General features: G+C 40.2%; 1 protein-coding gene across 1 annotated transcript in view; it reads left to right on the forward strand.

Annotated features, from left to right (window-relative positions):
- The window catches only part of HGFAC (HGF activator), a 1210481-nt gene that overhangs the window by 892857 nt on the left and 297985 nt on the right, over positions 1 to 19639 (forward strand). Inside the window, exon 11 of the mRNA XM_044072728.1 lies at positions 10201 to 10340. Within this exon, the coding sequence (XP_043928663.1) occupies positions 10201 to 10340 (140 nt within the window). The remainder of the gene's footprint in view (positions 1 to 10200; positions 10341 to 19639) is intronic.

Consider the following 19639-nt stretch of genomic DNA (forward strand, 5'->3'; position numbering starts at 1 on the left):
ACAGACTGCACTGCTGAAGCCAGAAGTGGTGATGTTTCTAATTCAGGGAGGGAGCTATCCTGAGGCAGTGAGCCTGAAGATGAGACACAGCTGCTGGTAGGTATTGATGTTCCTTTGGACAGAGTGACTGCAAGGGCAGAGGTGAGTGGTAGTACCCAGGCTGACAGTGAGGCACTGCTGTCAGAAGATACCAGACTTTCTGTGGAAGGTGAGCTGGAAAAGTCACAAATACTGAGATGACACAGGCTCAGTTGTCAGACCCTACATTACAAGGATTGAGGGAGGCAGTTAGGGAGGCACCTGATTCTCAAGGAAAAGGGGAGTCTGTATACAGTAACAAAGGGTTACTGCATAGGTAGTGGACCCTTGAGAGAGGGCTAGAAGGAGAGGTAATACAGCAGTTGGCAGTGCCCAGACCCTACCGTCTGGCACTTCCAGCCATAGCTCATGACATTTCTTTTGCAGGTCATATGGGCATAAAGCGTACCAAGAGACTTATTATGCAGAACTTATATTATCCTGAGAGTGCCACGGATGTAACAGGGTACTGCAGGACCTATGAGCAGTTCCAAAAAGTAGGCAAGGCAGGAGATAAGGTCAGCGCACCTTTGATGCCTTTGCCTGTGATTGAGGAGCTATTTCAGAGGGCAGCTATGGATATTGTGGGGCCTCCGAGTACCCCAAGTTCCACAGGGAAAAAGTATATCCTAGTGGTACTAGATTATGCTACTAGATACTCTGAGGCTGTGGCTCTGTCCTCTGTCAAGGCAGAGAAGGTGGCAAATGGTTTTCTTGAGATCTTAAGCAGAGTAGGTTTCCCAAGAGAAATACTGACTGACAGAGGTGCCAATTTCATGCCAGACCTGCTGGATTGTCTGTGGGAGTGCTGTGGGGTGAAGCACGTAAAGACAACTCCCTGCCATCCCCAGACTAGTGGTCTTCTCGAGAGGTTAAACCCTACACTAAAGACCATGCTATGGGCATTTGCAGACCAGTTTAAGAGACAGTGGAACAAATATCTGCCCTATCTGTTGTTTGCTTACAGAAGGGTACCTCAGGAATCCACAGATTTTTTACCCTTTGAGTTGCTGTATGGCTATAGGGTGAGGGGACCTCTAGATTTGATTAGTCATGAGTGGGGGGATGAGTGTGAACTACCACCAGGAGTCTGCTGTGGCATATGTCCTGAACCACAGGACAAGGCTCAGGGAGCTCATGGGCTTGGCCCAGGAGAACCTGACAGGAGCCCAACAGCACAAAAAGATCTGGTATGACAGGAATGCTTAAGCCAGAGAGTATGCTGTGGGAAAGCAGGTGATGATTTTTATTCCTGTCGGACATAGTAAGCTGCAGGCAGCTTGGGAGGGACCCTTCAAAGTGGTAAGGAAGGTCAGTGATGTTAACTACATCATAGAACTGCTAGGCAGGAGGCAAGGATTGTACCATGTTACTATGATGAAGCCTTACCATGACAGGGAGGCCCTTGTGCTGATTCTTTGCTGTGGATGGCAGGAGGAGTCTGAGTGGGATCAGGTGACTTGATCTCCTTGAAGCTCAGACTGACACCGTAGTGGAAGAGGTAACAATGTCCCAGTGGCTATCCCCTACCCAGGATCAAGAAATCCAAGCAGTGTTACAGGAGTTTGGGGACATGTTCACTGGGAAACCAGGGTGCACCCATCTGGTGCAGCACCATGTGGATACAGGGCCCAAAACAACTGTCAAGCAGGCACCTTACAGGGTGCCTGAGTGAGTCAGACAGACTCTGAGGTAGGAAATACTGGAGATGCCAGAACTGGGCATAATCCAGGAATCCAGTAGTCCCTGGGCCTCCCCAGTTGTGCTGGTACCAAAGAAGGATGGCAGCACCAGGTTCTGTGTGTACTACATAAGACTAAATAGTCAAACAGAGTCAGATGCCTACCCCATGCCTAGGACAGATGAATCCTTAGAGAAGATGGGTGGGGCTAGGTATTTGACCACTATTATATCTGACCAAGGGCTATGGGCAGGTGCCCTTGACTCCCAATGCTAGGTAGAGGTCAGCCTTTGAGACTCCTTTTGGCTTGTATTAGTTCATGAAAATTCCCTTTGGGATGAAAAATGCCCCAGTGGCTTTCCAAAGGCTGGTAGATCATATCCTAGCAGGAGCAGCAGATCATGCCCTTGCTTACCTGGATGACATTAGCATTTACAGCCATTCCTTGCAAGACCACCTTCAGCATGTCATGGAGGTGCTGGGCAGACTGCAAAGGGCAGGGCTGACCATTAAGCCCAGTAAGTATCAGGTGGGTATGACAGAGGTCTCCTACTTGGGACATAGAGTGGGGAGTTGTAAGATCAGGCCAGAACCTGCTAAAGTGGAAGCCATTCAGGCATGACCAGCCCAATACCAAAAAGCAAGTGATGGCATTCTTGGGGACAGAGGGATATTATAGAATGTTTGTTCCCAATTGTAGTATAATAGCTACCAGACCCGACAAGGAAAAACAGGCCAGATAAGGTAGTGTGGATCCCAGCATATGAGCAGGCATTCCAGAACCTTAAAGGAGCTTTGGGAGGACCCCCCCCCCCGTGTTAGCCAGTCCAGAGTACAGCAGATAATTTGTTGTGCAGGTGGATGCTTCAAACAATGGGGTGGGGGCTGTATTTAGCCAGGTTTCCTCATAGGGAGAAGAGCACCCAGTGGTATATCTCAGCCGTAAACTCCAACCCAGGGAAGAATGTTATGCAGCTGTAGAAAAGGAATATCTAGCCATAGTATGGGCATTACAGACACTTCAACCTTATCTGTATGGAAGGAAATTCACTGTAGTTACAGACCACAATCCCTTAACATGGTAATATAGAGCCAGGCAGCAAAATGCCAAGTTATTAAGGTGGAGCTTAGGATTACAGGCATATGACATGACAGTGCAACACTGTAGTGGGGTCAGCAATGCCAACACAGATGAGCTCTCAATACAGCAAATGGGGTAACATATTCCCAAATAGGCTTATTCCTCTCAAGCCATGTTTCTTAAGGGTCACTTGAAAAACTAGCTTGAGCCTTCAAAGAGAGGAAATGTGGGATGATAGGAGCTACTGCCAGCCATGTTAGAAGTAGGGCAGTGGATGTATGACTTGTGCCAGCACAGCTATCTGGAATTTTGTAAATAATTATATGGCATTTGTATATCAAACTGATTTATACAGATGCTTGTGCTGAAAATGTATTTGTGAGGTTTGCTTGTGTTAAAATGTATCAACAGTGCACCCTGCTGGAATGAAAAGAAATGCACATGTATTATTAAAACTGAATTAAATTAACAGAAGACATTGGAGCAGCAAAGGTTAATCAGCTAGCTTACTTTAAGAAAAATAAGGGAAATGTAAATGAGCTGTTAAACCATTAAAATATCACCCCACAGTGCTGAATGGAACTGGAGACGGTAGGTCTGGGAGCAGCCATTATCTGTTAGCTTTTGTAAAGAATGTTTGGAAGTCTTGTAAATGTTTCTGACTCCTAGGCACTGCCATAAAAGCTCTAAATGTGTATTGTAGCAGTATGTTAAAGTCCTGTCTCAAACTTCAAAGGGGGTTAATGAGAGAACCTAGAGTCAGGTGACCAGATGAGGTCATTCTGTAAGCCATCTTGGATATTATATTTTATAGGGAGTAATCTCTGAGGAAGGAGTATTCTGTTTTGGGGAAACCTGACTAGAAAGACTGCTCATGTATTTCACTGTGCTTTGATCTATCAAGTAAGTTATTAGGGAATAATAATTCTCCTAGATTCAGTCAGGAATATAGTGAAGCTTAGTTTAGAGATTGTTTTTCTTTATTTGTATGTCCCTGTCCATCAATATTATTTTCAATATTTTCTGTGATTTGAACTCTGTGGTTTGCTGTGAATACCTATTTAGTATTTCTTGTTCTTTTATTATTTATTATTAAATATATTTAAACTTCTATTGTGGCTGGCCTTTTAGAAAGTATTTAACCTTTGAGAGTGCTTATATGTATTTGGTGACACTGTGTGGGCCACTCCAGAAGGCCTAGCTGTTGTAGTCAACTACTACAATTTGTATTAGCATTAATATTACACAGTATAATTGGACACTCTTTGTTAAGGGTCTTACAGTAGGTGATTGTGGGGTGTCTGGTGGTGGTAATAACTACCTTATACTCTGGGCAGAAGGGGATACAAAAGGTAAATGTGTGCCAGCCTTTCCCAGGTGTGTGTGTGTGTGTGTGTGTGTGTGTGTGTGTGTGTGTGTGTGTGTGTGTGTGTGTGTGTGTGTGTGTGTGTGTGTGTGTATGAAAAATCAAAGCTCAAAGTGTATGTGTGTCAGCTACTTGGGGCAGGGACATGAAGCAGTGGTCTGACAGAGAGGATGCTTGAGGACTTGGCTTGAACACTTGGCCGAGGACCTAACCCTACAGCTGTACCAGTGGGGAGTGTTACTGGGGACCTAGAGGGAGACAGATATAGAGGAACCCAGACCCCTGGCTGAGTGTGTTCCCTATGTGCTCTTTAGGGAAATTGTGCTTGATGCAGAGAGGTCTGCATCTGGAAATACTGAGTGTATCCATTTGTATTCAAAGTGCACGTCCCTGTCCAGTTTTAGTGGTGAAGATTCAGTCTCGTTGATTACTGGCCCAGCATGAGGATGTCACATATTGGTTGGCAGTGGTGGGATCATCACATATTGGCTGGCAGTGGTGGGACCATCATACCTTACACTTATATATGCCAACACCGAGATCCTCTACACCCTTGTGGCAGAACAGTGTGGATCCAGCCTTGTCTGAACTGGGGATTGCTAGAGGAGCATTCATTGTGTGCTTTGCTATTAATAGATTGGCTTGAAAGTGTTTTAATTTCATCTGTATTTAAGCCTGGCATTTGCATGTTGCAGAGCACCTTGCAACAGGTGTTAGGGGTGTGCTGTATAGATGCAAACATTTTCACTAGACATCTGTCAGTAGAACCCTCCCAAGCTTCCCTACTGTACTACAGGTGCATTGAGCATCATTGCCAAACTTACCATCCATAGCCTTCAAAAGAACAATCAAATTTGTTAGTTCTAGCACAAAAACTGGTCAGATGAATCCACTCCCTTCCCTAATAGTAAATACGGTAAAAACCTGCTATAATGGATGGGCAGTTTCCCATCATTTCACCAGCCACCAATCCTGAGGCAATATAGTAATTGCCTCATGTATACTGACAACCACTTACTCCTAAAAGAAACAAATGCCCTATATATATATATATATATATATATATATATAGAGAGAGAGAGAGAGAGAGATCTGAGAACTAAAACAAGAAACCAGAAAATCACTGACATCAGTCCAAGACTGTAGTATTCCAAACATAAAAGAACAAAACAGCTATTAGTCAGCCAGTATTCCTCAAACAGTGAAGTTTGTAAGCATGTGTGTGTGTGTGTGTGTGTGTGTGTGTGTGTGTGTGTGTGTGTGTGTGTGTGTGTGCGCGCAGTAGGTGTAAGGCAGTTGGTCAAATTGTCACCACATTGGCATCTGTGTGTTTGACATCATTTGGTTGACTGAAATAGATGGTCGACAGGAATGCAAGATTGATAATCCCTGGGTGGGGAAATATTCCTTTTCCATGGAGATTGGTGTAAATAATTAGCAGGGGGTATGTGGAGTGCAAAGGGACTTGTACCCCTGCAAAACACTTGCATTTGATTTACCCCATATATTCTGGTAGATGATGTTGAGGTTGTTTGACTAGCTGCTCTACATCTATATACATGTATGTGTATGTATATATATATATATATACATATATATATATATATATATATATATATATATATATATATATATATATATATATCCTCTTCTTCTTCTTCATCTTCTTTTGGCTGCTCCCATTAGGGGTCGCCACAGCAGATCAACTGTTTCCATTTCTTCATGTCCTCTGCATCTTGCTCTCTCACACCAACCACCTGCATGTCCTCTCTCACCACATCCATAAACCTTATCTTAGGCCTTCCTCTTTTCCTGTTACCTGGCAGCTTCATCCTTAGCATCTTTTTCCCAATATACTCTGCATCCTTCCTCAGCACATGTCCAAACCAATGTAATCTTGCCTCTCTGGCTTTGTCTCCAAACCTTCCAACCTGGGCTGACCCCCCTAATATACTTATTCCTAATCCTGTCCACCCTTGTCACACCCAGTGCAAATCTTAACATCTTCAACTCTGCCACATCAAGCTCTGACTCCTGCCTTTTTGTCAATGCCACAGTCTCCAACTCCTATAACATAGCTGGTCTCACTACCCTCTTGTATACCTTCCCTTTCACTCTTACTGGTACTCGTCTGTCACAAATCACTCCTGACACTCTTCTCCACCCACTCTATCCTGCCTGTACTCTCTTCTTCACCTCTCTTCCACACTCACCATTACTCTGAACTGTTGATCCCAAGTTCTTAAACTCATTCACCTTCGCCACCTCTACTCCCTGCATCCTCACCATTCCTCTATCCTCCCTCTCATTCACACACATATATTCTGTCTTAGTCCTGCTGACCTTCATTCCTCTTCTCTCTAGAGCATATCTCCACCTCTCCAGGGTCTACTCCACCTGTTCCCTAATCTCACTACAGGTCACAATGCCATCTGCAAACATCATAGTCCACGGGGACTCTTGTTTGATCTTGTCTGTCAACCTGTCCATCACCATTGCAAATAAGAAAGGGCTCAGAGCTGATCCTTGATGTAATCCCACCTCCACCTTAAATGCATCCATCACTCCCACTGCAGACCTCACCACTGTCACACTACCCTTGTACATATCCTGTACCACTCTTACATACTTCTCTGACACTCCTGACTTCCTCATACAATACCACAACTCCTCTCTAGGCACCCTGTCATATGCTTTCTCTAAATCTACAAAGACACAATGCAACTCCTTCTGACCTTCTCTGTATTTCTCCATCAACACTCTCAGAGCAAACATCACATCTGTAGTGCTCTTTCCTGGCATGAAACCATACTGCTGATCACTAATCATCACGTCCCTTCTTAACTTAGCTTCCACTACTCTTTCCCATAACTTCATGCTGTGACTGATCAGTTTAATCCCTCTGTAGTTACTACAGCTCTGCACATCACCCTTATTCTTAAAAATCGGTACCAAAACACTTTTTCTCCATTCATTAGGCATCCTCTCACTTTCCAAGATTTCATTAAACAATCTAGTTAAAAACTCCACTGCCATTTCACCTAAACACCTCCATGCTTCCACAGGTATGTAATCTGGACCAACAACCTTTCCGTTCTTCCTCCTCTTCATAGCTATCCTTACTTCCTCCTTGCTAATCCACTGCTCTTCATGATTCACTATCCGCACATCATCCAACCTTCTCTCCCTCTCATTCTCTTCATTCATCAACCCCTCAAAGTACCCTTTCCATCTGCTCAACAGACTCTCCTCGCTTGTGAGTATGTTTCCCTCATTATCCTTTATCACCCTTACCTGCTGCACATCTTTACTAGCTCGGTCCCTCTGTCTAGCCAATTGGTACAGGTCCTTTTCTCCCTCCTTAGTGTCCAACCTTTTATACAACTCTTCATACGCCTTATCCTTAGCCTTCACCACCTCTCTCTTTGCCATGCACCTCATCTCCTTATACTCTTGTCTACTTTCTTCATCTCTTTGACAATCCCACTTCTTTTTCGCCAACCTCTTTCTCTGTATACTTTCCTTTACTTCTTCATTCCACCACCAGGTCTCCTTGTCCTCCTTCCTCTTTCCAGATGTCACACCAAGCACCTTTCTAGCTATCTCTTTTACTAGCTCTGCTGTAGTTACCCAGCTATTCGGTAACTCTTCACTGCCACCCAGTACCTGTCTTAACTCTTCCTTGAACATCACCTCACAATTACCCTTTTTCAGTTTCCACCATTTGATCCTTGGTGCTGCCCTCACAATTATCCTCCTCTTCTTGATCACCAATGTTATCCTACAAACCACCATCCTATGCTGCCTAACTGCACTTTCCCCTGCCACCACTTTACATTCTCCAATCTCCTTCAGATTGGCCCTTCTACATAAGATATAATCCACCTGTGTGCATCTTCCTCCACTCTTGTAAGTCACCCTATGCTCCTCCCTCTTGTTAAAATATGTATTCATCACAGCCATGTCCATCCTTTTTGCAAAATCCACTACCATCTGACCTTCTGCATTCCTTTACTTAACACCATACCTACCCATCACTTCCTCATCCCCTATGTTCCCTTCACCAACATGCCCATTGAAATATATATATAATATATATATATATATATATATATATATATATATATATATAGTTTATATTTATATATATATATATATATATATATATATATATATATATAGAGAGAGAGAGAGAGAGAGAGATTTATATCTATACCTATCTATAACTATATAAAATTTAAAATGATGAACTTTCCTCTGGTTCCAACTCCCTTTATTCTTTATTTATATTTTCTTGCAGCATTTGCATAGGTTCATAGGTTGGTACTAGGCTATCGGCCCTAGGGCCTATACAAGCCTAGCCATAACAATTCCCTGGCTATTTCTTCCCACAATATTTACTTTCCTGGACCCTGTCTAGCAGGGCGACTGAGGTGATCCCCAGGGTGAATTACCTATCTCCCATCCAATCATCAAGGTTCCTTTTGAAGAGGGCCAAAGAGGCACTCTGCTTGATATGTATGGGCTGTCTATTCCAGTGTATGGGGCGTCTTTGGGTCAGGAACCTATCCCTACAGCATGTTTTGTTCATTGTGATGACAAAGTTTAGATCCCTGGAGCCTGTGGCTCTGAGCGATTGGGATTTCTTTAAGTGTAGCATGTCCAACAGCTCTGGGTTTGACATGGCCTTGTATGTTAAGCAGAGATTGCCCTTGAGATGGTCTTCATAGGGCATCTGCTTTAGGCCTGTGGTTCTTTTAGTGAGGTATTTCTGCGGCCTTTCCAGTTGTTGCAGATGTCTTGTGAGGTACATACCAAATGGGGCGTTGTATTATATAATGGGTCTAATGAGGGATGAGTACAGTGGGACAATGACCTGCTTTTTTCCTGGATGAAAAGCCCTTAGTGATGAGGTGTGCCATATGGAAGGATTTCCTGACTGTTGTGGCGATGTGGTTATCGAAGGTGAGACCACTGTCCACCTGTGTCCCTAAGTCTCTTATCACACTTTCAGTGTTTAGTGTACTGCCACCTATGTGGTAATTCATGGGTACATGTTTTTTCCCAAAGGGGATAACTATACATTTCTTGGCATTGAGCTTGAGCCCATGGCTCTGGCAGCAAGCATCTGTTTCTGCAAGGCCCTTTTGTATAATATCCACATCATTTGGGGATTCAATAATGGCTCTCAGTTTGCAGTCATCTGCGAACTTTGTTAGTCAGAGTCCCTTAGTGTTGGCCTGTACTTCAGAGAAGTAGATGCCAAACAAGAGTGGTCCCAGGACTGAACCCTGAAAGTTGTTACTTGCCTGGAGCTGGCTACTTTTACAGTGTGGGTTCTGTCTGTAAGCCAGTTGGCAGCCCATCGAGTGACATTTGCGGAATGTTGTTTTATTGTGCTTTACTAGATTGCAGTGATTTGTATTTTGTGAGCTAGAAGTGCACTCTTTTTTTTTACTTTTCCCCATGGCAGTGCAATTATGGAGTTGTTGTATATAAGTTAGGGGAGGGGGTATGGGGATGCAATACAATTTGTTGTTTTTCAGTATGTATTTCTCAGTGGTAAACAAATCAATGAATGATGACTTATTTTTAGATGTCTCAAAAGACCACAGAGAAGCAAATATCTGGAAAGAGAGAGAGAGAGAGAGAGAGACAGGACAGAGAGACAGAGAGAGAGAGTGATAGAGAGACTTGTTGATTAACTTTGTAATACAATGCTTGGTTTATTTTATATGTATTAAGCACTCAAAGTTATAGTTTTTGATCAGTATTAAACTTACGCTTCTGTCTAATTTCTTTTATTTTAAGCAGGATTTTAAATTGTTTCCTAGTTTTAGGTGGTGGTGATGTAAAATGTACTCTCAAATGGTTAACAGTAATGTCCTGTCATTTTTAAATGCTCAGAATGAATATGTTTCTATAGTTTCTTATTATAAACTTATTTTATGACATCACTGACGTGTGCATCTGTATATATTTTTTCTTCTCTAGTCCACTGAAGTCAATGATAAAAGTTGTACTTGGCCAGTACCTCTTCAATGATACCAGCAGTGACACACAATCATTTGAAGTAGAAAAATATATTTTTCATGACAGATTTAGTGCGTTTAACCCAACAGAGTATGACATAGGTAAAATATTATTTTTATATGTCATTGTTTTTATGATAATATACCAATTATACCTTAAGCTGTTGAGTTTTCTATTATTGTCCAATTACTATTCTGTATGCTGACATGGATACTTAGAAATATCGCTAGTTTAGAATAGTCATGCTGGATAGTTTAATCAAGCTGTTGTCTTATAGAGCTGATGTTATCCTTGGAGATATTAGTTTGCACTTTTTTAGTATGTGCTGTTTTCTGCTCATTTTTCTACAACTGAGAGTTAGCACACCCATCTTGCCTGTGGTCTGGGTGTATACCGTTTCCATCTGTGCATATGCTGGAGTTTCTAATTGTATTAGACTGTCAGGATTGCAAATACACCTAAAAGTGAGTATAAGCATCAGATATTTAGTGTTCATTGTCAGCACCTCCAAAGGCTCTCTGGTTCTTTGTTATGGGAGGTGTCAACTTTTTATAGTGTAAATTATGGTTTCTGACACACTGACCTCTTACTTAAGATCTAAGAGCTCATAGTTCTCATTCAGTCTCTTCAGAGTTGAGAGCTGAATACTGCTGGTTTATCCATTGTCTTTCTGTGTTGTTTAGGGTCCTACTCTCCCCTGTTACACACTTGCTATTAGTGAGTTTGAGGTAAATCTTAGCATGCGTCTCAACATGCTTGCATCCTTCACATTTCCCTATTTGACCTATATGGCATACAGAATGAGCAATACAGGCATTATGTCAGCCTACATGTTAAAGACTTCATGCCATTTTCACCCAGCCCCCAAAAGGAAGCTGGCCATCAATTATTCATCCATGCCCAAACCAGCTGGGTTTCAGGCAGGTGGGTTGCTTATCAAACCCAAGCCTCTAACATTGCATAATGAAATGTTTGTCTCACTTCCCCATGACTGAATTTTGGAAATTTTCATTTATTCTCACATTACTGTGAAAGACTTGCCCTATGCAAAAAGAAAAAAAAGTTAAGGTATGCTTTGTGATATAAAGTTTTTCAATTGAGTCAGATTATTGTCAGTCATTTTTTTCAGTCATTTGGAATTCAGTGAAATGAGATTAAAAACAGCTATAATCATATATTTATGTATCTATTAAAGGCAATTCTGTAAATTAAACTAACAGTATCCATCACCATTATCTTCATTATCATCCTTCTTTTTCCTATTTCTACACAGTGTCATGTCATCTGGTGCTATATCTTTTGCTTCAGAGCCACTCTTGTACATTCTTCAACAATTATACCTCAGTGTTGCAGGTCTTCTCTTGTACAATCCATCCATCTTTTGGCTGTATTTCCTTGTTTCCTCCTGCCTTCTTCGTGTTTCTCCTAAATCTTCTGTCCTAAATTGTCTTCTGCTTTCCGTCTCATATGACCAAACCACTGTAGTCTTTTATCTTTTACCTTCTCTGCAATTGGGGTTACTCTGGTGTCTGCTCTGATGACATAATTTGTTCATCTGGTACATCATCCGGATCCTGCTATTCATGTCATATACTTCAACACCTCAAGCTTCCTGTTCTGTCTTCACAGCCTAGCTTTCTGTGCTATATAAAAGCACTGGTCACACCATTTTGCACACCTTATGTTTCAGTTTCTTTGGCATTCTTATGTCATACACTACCCCTGACACCGTGCTGGTTACATCAGTTTACCTTTATAACCGTGATTTGCAGAAGGGTGAACTGCACATATCCGAAAGGCAGTCTGCAAGATATGTAAATGCCGAACGGAAAAAGGTTAGAATGTGCAATGAGCGAATGCACAGTGAGATTCGCTCATTGCACGTTCGACATTCAGGGGCAAATTGCACTATAGTGGGGATTGGGAAATGGCTCGTTTTCCCACTGTAGTGCGATCTTGGAGTTAGAATAATAAAGTGGGGGGTGTGGGGGGTGCAGCCCTCCACATGGGGGGTGCAGGTGGGCTTGCCTCCCTGCTTTACACTTTGTTTTTTTTTTCTTCGACTTTCATGTTCGAAAAACAGTGAATCTGCTGTTCGATTTGCTGTTTTTCGAACATGTAGGTGTGTCGACATTGTCAGTTTCGTGGATTCGAGTCGCTCATATGAGCACTCGCCCTTCTGCAAATCGCGGTTATAAAGGTAAATCGGTTACATAACCTCTGGTTCTAGCTTTGACTTTCCCATTCAGACTTCCCTTCTCTTCAAACACACCTAATACATACTCAAAGTGGTTAATCTGATCCACTATTTTCCTTTCTGTCTCAACTTTCAGCTTCATATGATATCCACCATTTGAGCACAGAAGAAGTTATAAGTAGTAGAGTTAATTAATGGGGAAAAACAAGAAAAATGATAATCATAATGGAATGAAAATGTCACTTTAACCGTCTTAATTTATGAATAATTTTAGTGCTATTGTGCTCATTTAAATTAAGGAAGTGACTCACATCAAAAAGTACCCACTGCAGTTCTTTATTTTCAAGGATACTGTTGAACTCATGGATCCTGCTATCTATATGTAATCATAAATAGCAAAAACTGGACAGACAATACTGTACCTAAATACAGCATTTTCCCATTCTTACTCTTGATAGCATATTAACGTTCATGAATTCACTGTAAGAGCCTCCTTGTTGTTTTACCAATGTAAATGCTGTAACAACATGAGCAAATGGCTATACAGACATTACCATACACATTACAGTTGAAGTGCCCTGTGAACACGAAGTCTTATTTATATATGAAAGACTCAGGAGTGGTCCATTATATAATTATATACACTTATCATTATGGAGAAATCCACATTTATATGTCCATGTAAGCTTGATCGAAAGAAAACTTGACCTCTTACTGGAAGCATATTTTTTCAAAATGGTTTTAATATTCCTGCTCCTTTTTTTAACAGACACTGGAAGATTTCTGATAGCCTTGTGAATGCAGGGCCACAAAGGTCATCCCTCTTCATAAGAGTTGACTATCAAATGACCCCGGGAACTACAGAACCATCAGTCTAACAAGTCTAATATGCAAAGCCATGGAACAAATTATCATGGAAATTATCAACAAGGACAACGACAACCTTCAGACACGAGACCCATCTCAATTTAGCTTTGTTAAGGGAAGGTCTTGCATACTCAGCCTGGTAGACTTCTTCAAGAAGGGAAAACAGTGCATACTGCCTAACTTCACCTAGCCAAGGTGTTTGATGCAATACCCTAATCAGGTATTGTTGACAAACTCTCAGAACTAGGCATAAATCCCTGCAAAACTCACTATATTGCTGGCTGGCTCACAGGTAGGGCACAAGAAGTCAGGATTGGTGAGACCACCTCCATCAGGAGACCAGTCACTAGTGGAGGACCCTGGGGCTGTGTGTTGAGCCTGCTCCTATTTAGCATCTACTTCTTGGAAGTCAAGGCAGGTGTCAAACTCCTCTGGCTCACCAAGTTCACAGATTACTGCACATTGTGAGATATCATGATTCCCTTCATGACACCAACATCCTACAAGAGGACCTAACACAAACAAATGACTGGTACCAATGCCACAGATTAAATCTCAACATGAGGAAATGTATTACAATGCCATTTGGCAAATTGTCCACTCAAGTTAATCACTCCATTGATAAAACACCACTAAGAGTTGGCCCAATAGTTAGGGCTCTGGGAACATACTGTATGTATACAGTAATCTGGCCTTCTACCAACATGTAGCCAAGATAGTAAGAAAATCATTTTATGTTACCCAACTCAAAAGCAAGGGTATGGCTTCCAGGTACAAGGAAGTTAGAGTATCACTCTACTCAGCCCTTATCAGGCCAATCACCCACTTTGGCATGTACCTAACCAAGCACTTGTGACAGCTGGAATGCCTTGAAAGGTCCCTCACCAGGAGAATCCAGAGTATGAATATCCTGCCCTACACAGATCACCGTAAGGCCCTTTCTCTGTGCACAGTCTCCTATATGCTACTGAGATGCAATCTATGCCTAGGATATAAGGCATCCTCATGCATATCCACAAAACAAACAGCACCAGAAACATTAGATTCAGGGGACCTGAACTTCACCTGTGACATAAATAGAACCTGCTGGAGAGACTGAGATGGGTTTCAAAGGATCCCCACTGTATAGAAAAATCTCCCCATCTATGTGAAGCAGAGATCATCCCTGACTCTGTTCTAAAAAAACTTGATCATTGTATGGCAAATCACAAATTCCCCCCATGGTCTGGCTACCATGTTTCTGATGGACAGAGGTTGAGAGTAAATGAATTAATCCCAATTAACATACCCCCACATAATGTTTAGCTACCTCTTTACTAGCATACTGCACCATATAGGCATCCAAGGAGTGCAGGAACAAAATTGGGTTGGGTTGCATGGCTAGGCTTATAAAGACTCTAGTGATCATTAGCCTAGTATGAACCTATTGTGTATGTCAATGTTACCTCTAAATGTTCTCCAATTGTTAGATATTATATCCCTAATTTTACTTGTGTCTGTAGATAAAGTGATAGCACAGACATAAAATCCTTCTCACATTTCTTATTTCTCACACTAACTACACCAGCATTTATTTTTAAAGGACACCACAGGAGAATGCAATATACGCCCTTAGTCTATAAAAAATCATGTACGGTCATTAATTTCTTTCAAAAGCACTTGATCCTCTAAGGTCCATATTTAGTCTTCATAATTTAATAAATTTCCCTTGCACAATGTTGCATTTCATATGTTTTTGGTGATAACTTGAATTGTACAAGTGCATATTGATCAGAGCTGATATTCTAAAATTTCTGGTGAAATTTATGTGTGTTCATATCAAAGGAAATAGTTATATAAAATGCATTATATTATGAGTAACAGAGGCTGTGGACCTTAAAGCTAATATTCATATTAAAAGCTTCAACAAACAATTCAATCTGTTCATCTTTCCCTTGTCCATATAAAGGATAAATCATATATACAATTAATATTAAAAATGTACTTAATCTAATAATATTTGTGTAAATATGGATTCCCCTACTGAATCATAACCAGATAAGAGAAAATGAGGGTTATAGCAGCCTCTTTGCTACTCCTCTCATCTGTTTAAAGTGCCTGTCATCAAATACAAAGAAACTGAGTATTAACTCCAAACAAAGTCATGTCATGAATACAATTTTCAGTGTTGATACGAAATTCCATTATCTTGTCTACATCTTGTCATCTTCTCATTTGAGGATACAAGTATACTCTGAACTATCCAGTATCTTCTGGAGAATTTCTCCCCGGGCCTCTGCTGAAAACAGGATCTGTGGAACCTAGTCGGACTTTCCCGGTCAACAAATGTTAAATAAAAAAAAAAAAAAAAAAAAAAGTATACAATGGAGTGACATCAACAGTAATCAAAAATGTACAGTTGATTGATCTAGATGTAAGTTCATAAATTTAGATAAAACAACCACAGGAATCCTTAAAAGTATGTCTGCACCAGATAATTCAACTTAGCAGCTGCATACAATTCAAACAGATCTGTTTTGACTCACATGGATGAAAGGTAGCCAAACATGATTTTTTTTTAGTATTTAAAATGCCAGTTAGTATCCCAGTCTTTGGAAGTGGAACTTGAAAAAGATGATATAGGTTTTATGTATCTGTCCACTTCGGAGCAAATGCACTAACACTTTATCATCTTCTGTATATGCTTCATTTACTTCTCACATGGTTACTTCCTTATAATTATGATCAGAAAGCAATACAAAGAAGTCTGTTTTGTAATCATTGATGTCCACAATGACAAATCCTTCTTTTTCAGCTATCTTGCATTTGTTATGATTTAGATTTTGCAATTGTCTTAATGTCTTCTACTTACTGTGACTCAAATCAAAAGCAAAACACCTCTTTTGGCGGTGCTGCTGTAAAAGCCCTCCTATATCTGCTTCTGCCATGAAACTTCAGAATCAGCTGGTGTAGATCAGAAGGTGGAATGAATACTTACACTAACAGAAAAATTAAATGAAATCTCTTACTCAACACATTTAACTGTTCTTGCGAAAATGTAACAGTATTCAAATTAAAAAAATCTTAAATGTCCCATATTCAGTTAATTAAGCATTCACACTCTGAGAAAATGAAATAGTACTCTGATTAAAACTCTTAAATGCCACATATTTAGTTAACCAATGATTTACAATGTTCCAATTCAGCCACCTTTTCAGATGGTCATGGCAGCTAGTGGAACAAAGACAGAGACACTTGTACTGTATGTCAATGCAAAGCTGAATGGTTTACTATTAAAATGTGGAAAGTCAAAATAAATTTCAGTCAATAGGTCACAAAATAATACAGCATCTAGAATTTCTAACTGCCTATAAGTCCACACTGCCTTTCTCTGACTTCTGCATTTGACGTTAAATGAGATAGCAGGAGGTAATATCAGACACCCAGGCTATTCTGTTTAGTGTCTCCTACAACTTCTACTTGTACATCATAGGTTTTTACTGTTTTGCAGGGGGAACAAGACCCCCTGCATCCCCATGTGGGATGCTGCACCCCCCACCCCCCTGCAAATTATATATTCTAACTCCGAGATCACACTACAGTGAGGATAAGGGTAAATTTCCCGATCCCCACTGTAGTGCAATCTGTTATCGGAATGTCAATCTCACATTAGCAAATGCACACTATCATTCACTACTGTGGATATGAGCATTTCCGGATCGGCATTACGGGAATTGGGAAGTACTCATTCGACATTCCCAGTTTCGTACAAGTGCCGTTCCAGATTTTAATAGTAAACCAAGATGAATCCTATAGTGAACAATATTGATTAATTAAGTAATCTTGGTAGCTTTATCTGAATTTATCACCTTAAATATAGGTCAACTACCTTCACATGTTTTGCTACTGTAGATACTATTTTGTTGTATACCTGTATTCCACAAACAGAGAGTATAGCATAATAAGAGAAGTTTTAGCAACATCAAGATTTGAGTTTTGAACTTGCCAGCTCTGCAAAAAGCTGGAATTGATACTTAAAAATAAATTATTTGCCTATGATGATAAATAGTTTAAACATAAAAGTTGAGTAACATTGAGGGATCATTATAGCCCCTGTCTTCACTAGTCTAGTTATAAGTCAATGGGAGAATGATTGGTTTCATTATGTATTTTATGTTTATAATATATACAATGTATTCTTTATATAGATGGGGACAGTGAAAGGTTAAATAGTTTGTTGAAACTTTAAACATTAGTACTAGAATTTTTATTTTCAATGCACCTGTCATACATAACACTATTCATTTTTATTATATATTTAGATTTTCTTTGAGGAGTGAACTCATATATACATTTATTCCAATATTTTTTTAATATCAATTTTTGCCAATACGTGCTTGCACAATTCAAGTTATCATGCAAAACACATGAGCACAATGCAGTCATAATTTATTATGAATGCTGTTAAAAAGGCAAGCTTTTAAGGTGTTGAGACTGACTCTTGGGGATCAGATTTTTTTAAGAAGAAGATAACGATCGTATGTTATTATACTGCAGAAGAGGTATGTTGGGGATCAGGTGTTTTTAAAAGAAGATCTAACAATCTTATGTGATTGTCCTCCAGAGGAGGAATGGAATACGTTTTATAGAATATATTGCTAAAGAGGGTATAATCAACTGTCTGATATATTACATTTAATATGGTGTTACCATATGTATGGTGTGGTAGTAGAGGTCTTGACTATGAAGATATGTTGCCATATTACTAGCCAGATGGTGTCTCTTGCACAGTCTGTGGCACTTTGCAGCATTTGGCAGCTTACAGGAGTGTTGTGCATTGTGCCATTAAACATGCCACTGCCACAAATCTGTTCAAGGGACCTTTTGTCTCAGCCCAGTCAGCCTAGTCTGGCTAATAAATTAAATATTTAAAACTAAAAAGTGAAAATGTTTATTGCGCACTGTCCTATGGTGTCCTTTAGTATAAATGGTGATGTAGTTAGAGTTAGAAATGAAAAACATGATAAGGACTTTAATTTTGCATGTAGGCCCCCCTTTTGCTATAGTCACAAGTAAAATTCAGGACATCTGTAAAGAATTTAGAGAATAAATGGTTGTAAGCATAATGCTGTCGGAGATTTTTCATTTTTGTTTTAGCTAAAGGAAGAGGAGTTTTATAACCCTCTTGAAAAATATACTTCCAGCAAAAAAAATATTTTTCCTCAACAAACCCACAAAGACATATGAATGTGGATTTTGCCCTCATTTTAGCTCTATACATGCGTGACCAGTCTTTCACATGCAAATAAGATTTATGGGATTACAGACTACTTCAATTGTAGTTCCTGTGGTGTTAACTATGTAGTCAATTGCTCAGGCTGTGGCAATATGTGTGTAGGTAAAACCATGAGGAAGCAGTCGCAGCATATCTTTTAACAACCGAATGCCGTCCATAACAAGGAGAAAAACAATGCCCCGTTTAATCACTGTTTTGTTTTGAGACATGCAACTTCTTGCTATTAATGCTGTGCATACGAATAATGGGGTTGGGTTTAGGGTGATTTTAATAGTATTTTTGAAAGGAAAGAACTGCAGTGGCAACTGCTCTTATAGATTCATAGATATGTCAAGGCTATTGAGTCTTAAGACCACTTATGCCTTGCCAATAACCTCCTTCAGGCTGCACCTTCGGGGGGGGGGGGGCATAGCAAGCAATCCTGAAGCTAATTTGTGGATATACATCCAGTCATCTAGGTTATCTTTGAAGGCAGATAGTTAGTCACACTCCCAAACATGCTGGGAAAGCTTATTCCAGATGTTAGGGAGGAGCTGGGTTATAAATATGTCCCTCCATGTTTTATTTATCTATTGGTGAACAGTTAGTTCCCTGAATCTAATACTGGTGGAGCCATTGGACTTAAGAAAATATAGGAAGCCCAGGAAAACTGGATCTGTAATGGCACAATAAATGAGACAAAGATGGCCCCTCAAAAGTGCATAAGACACTGATTAAAGGGATAGAGAGTCCATCATCTTTTCATAGTTCAGGGAGTTTAGGACTGTGATCTCTTTGGTTAATAACCTGAGGGAGTCTTTCTAATTTCTTGAATGTGAGTTACTTCTGTAATTTAAATGAACACAGAAGCATCAAAATTAAGACTTGTCTGTATTTTCCATTATGGTCATCATTATTTTTCATTTTTACTTTTTTTTATCAATTCTACTGCTAAGAGACTTTGTTCATGGTACCTTTAAATTGTTTTTTTACATTTTATCATGTTTATATGTAAAAATATCACTTGTTAGCATGATGTTTACATGCTGAAAATGATATTTAAATATTTCTATTGGAAATTT

The sequence above is a fragment of the Protopterus annectens genome, chromosome 5.part0 (genome assembly GCF_019279795.1).
Source record: "Protopterus annectens isolate FY-2018-M chromosome 5.part0, PAN1.0, whole genome shotgun sequence".
Classification (NCBI taxonomy): domain Eukaryota; kingdom Metazoa; phylum Chordata; order Ceratodontiformes; family Protopteridae; genus Protopterus; species Protopterus annectens.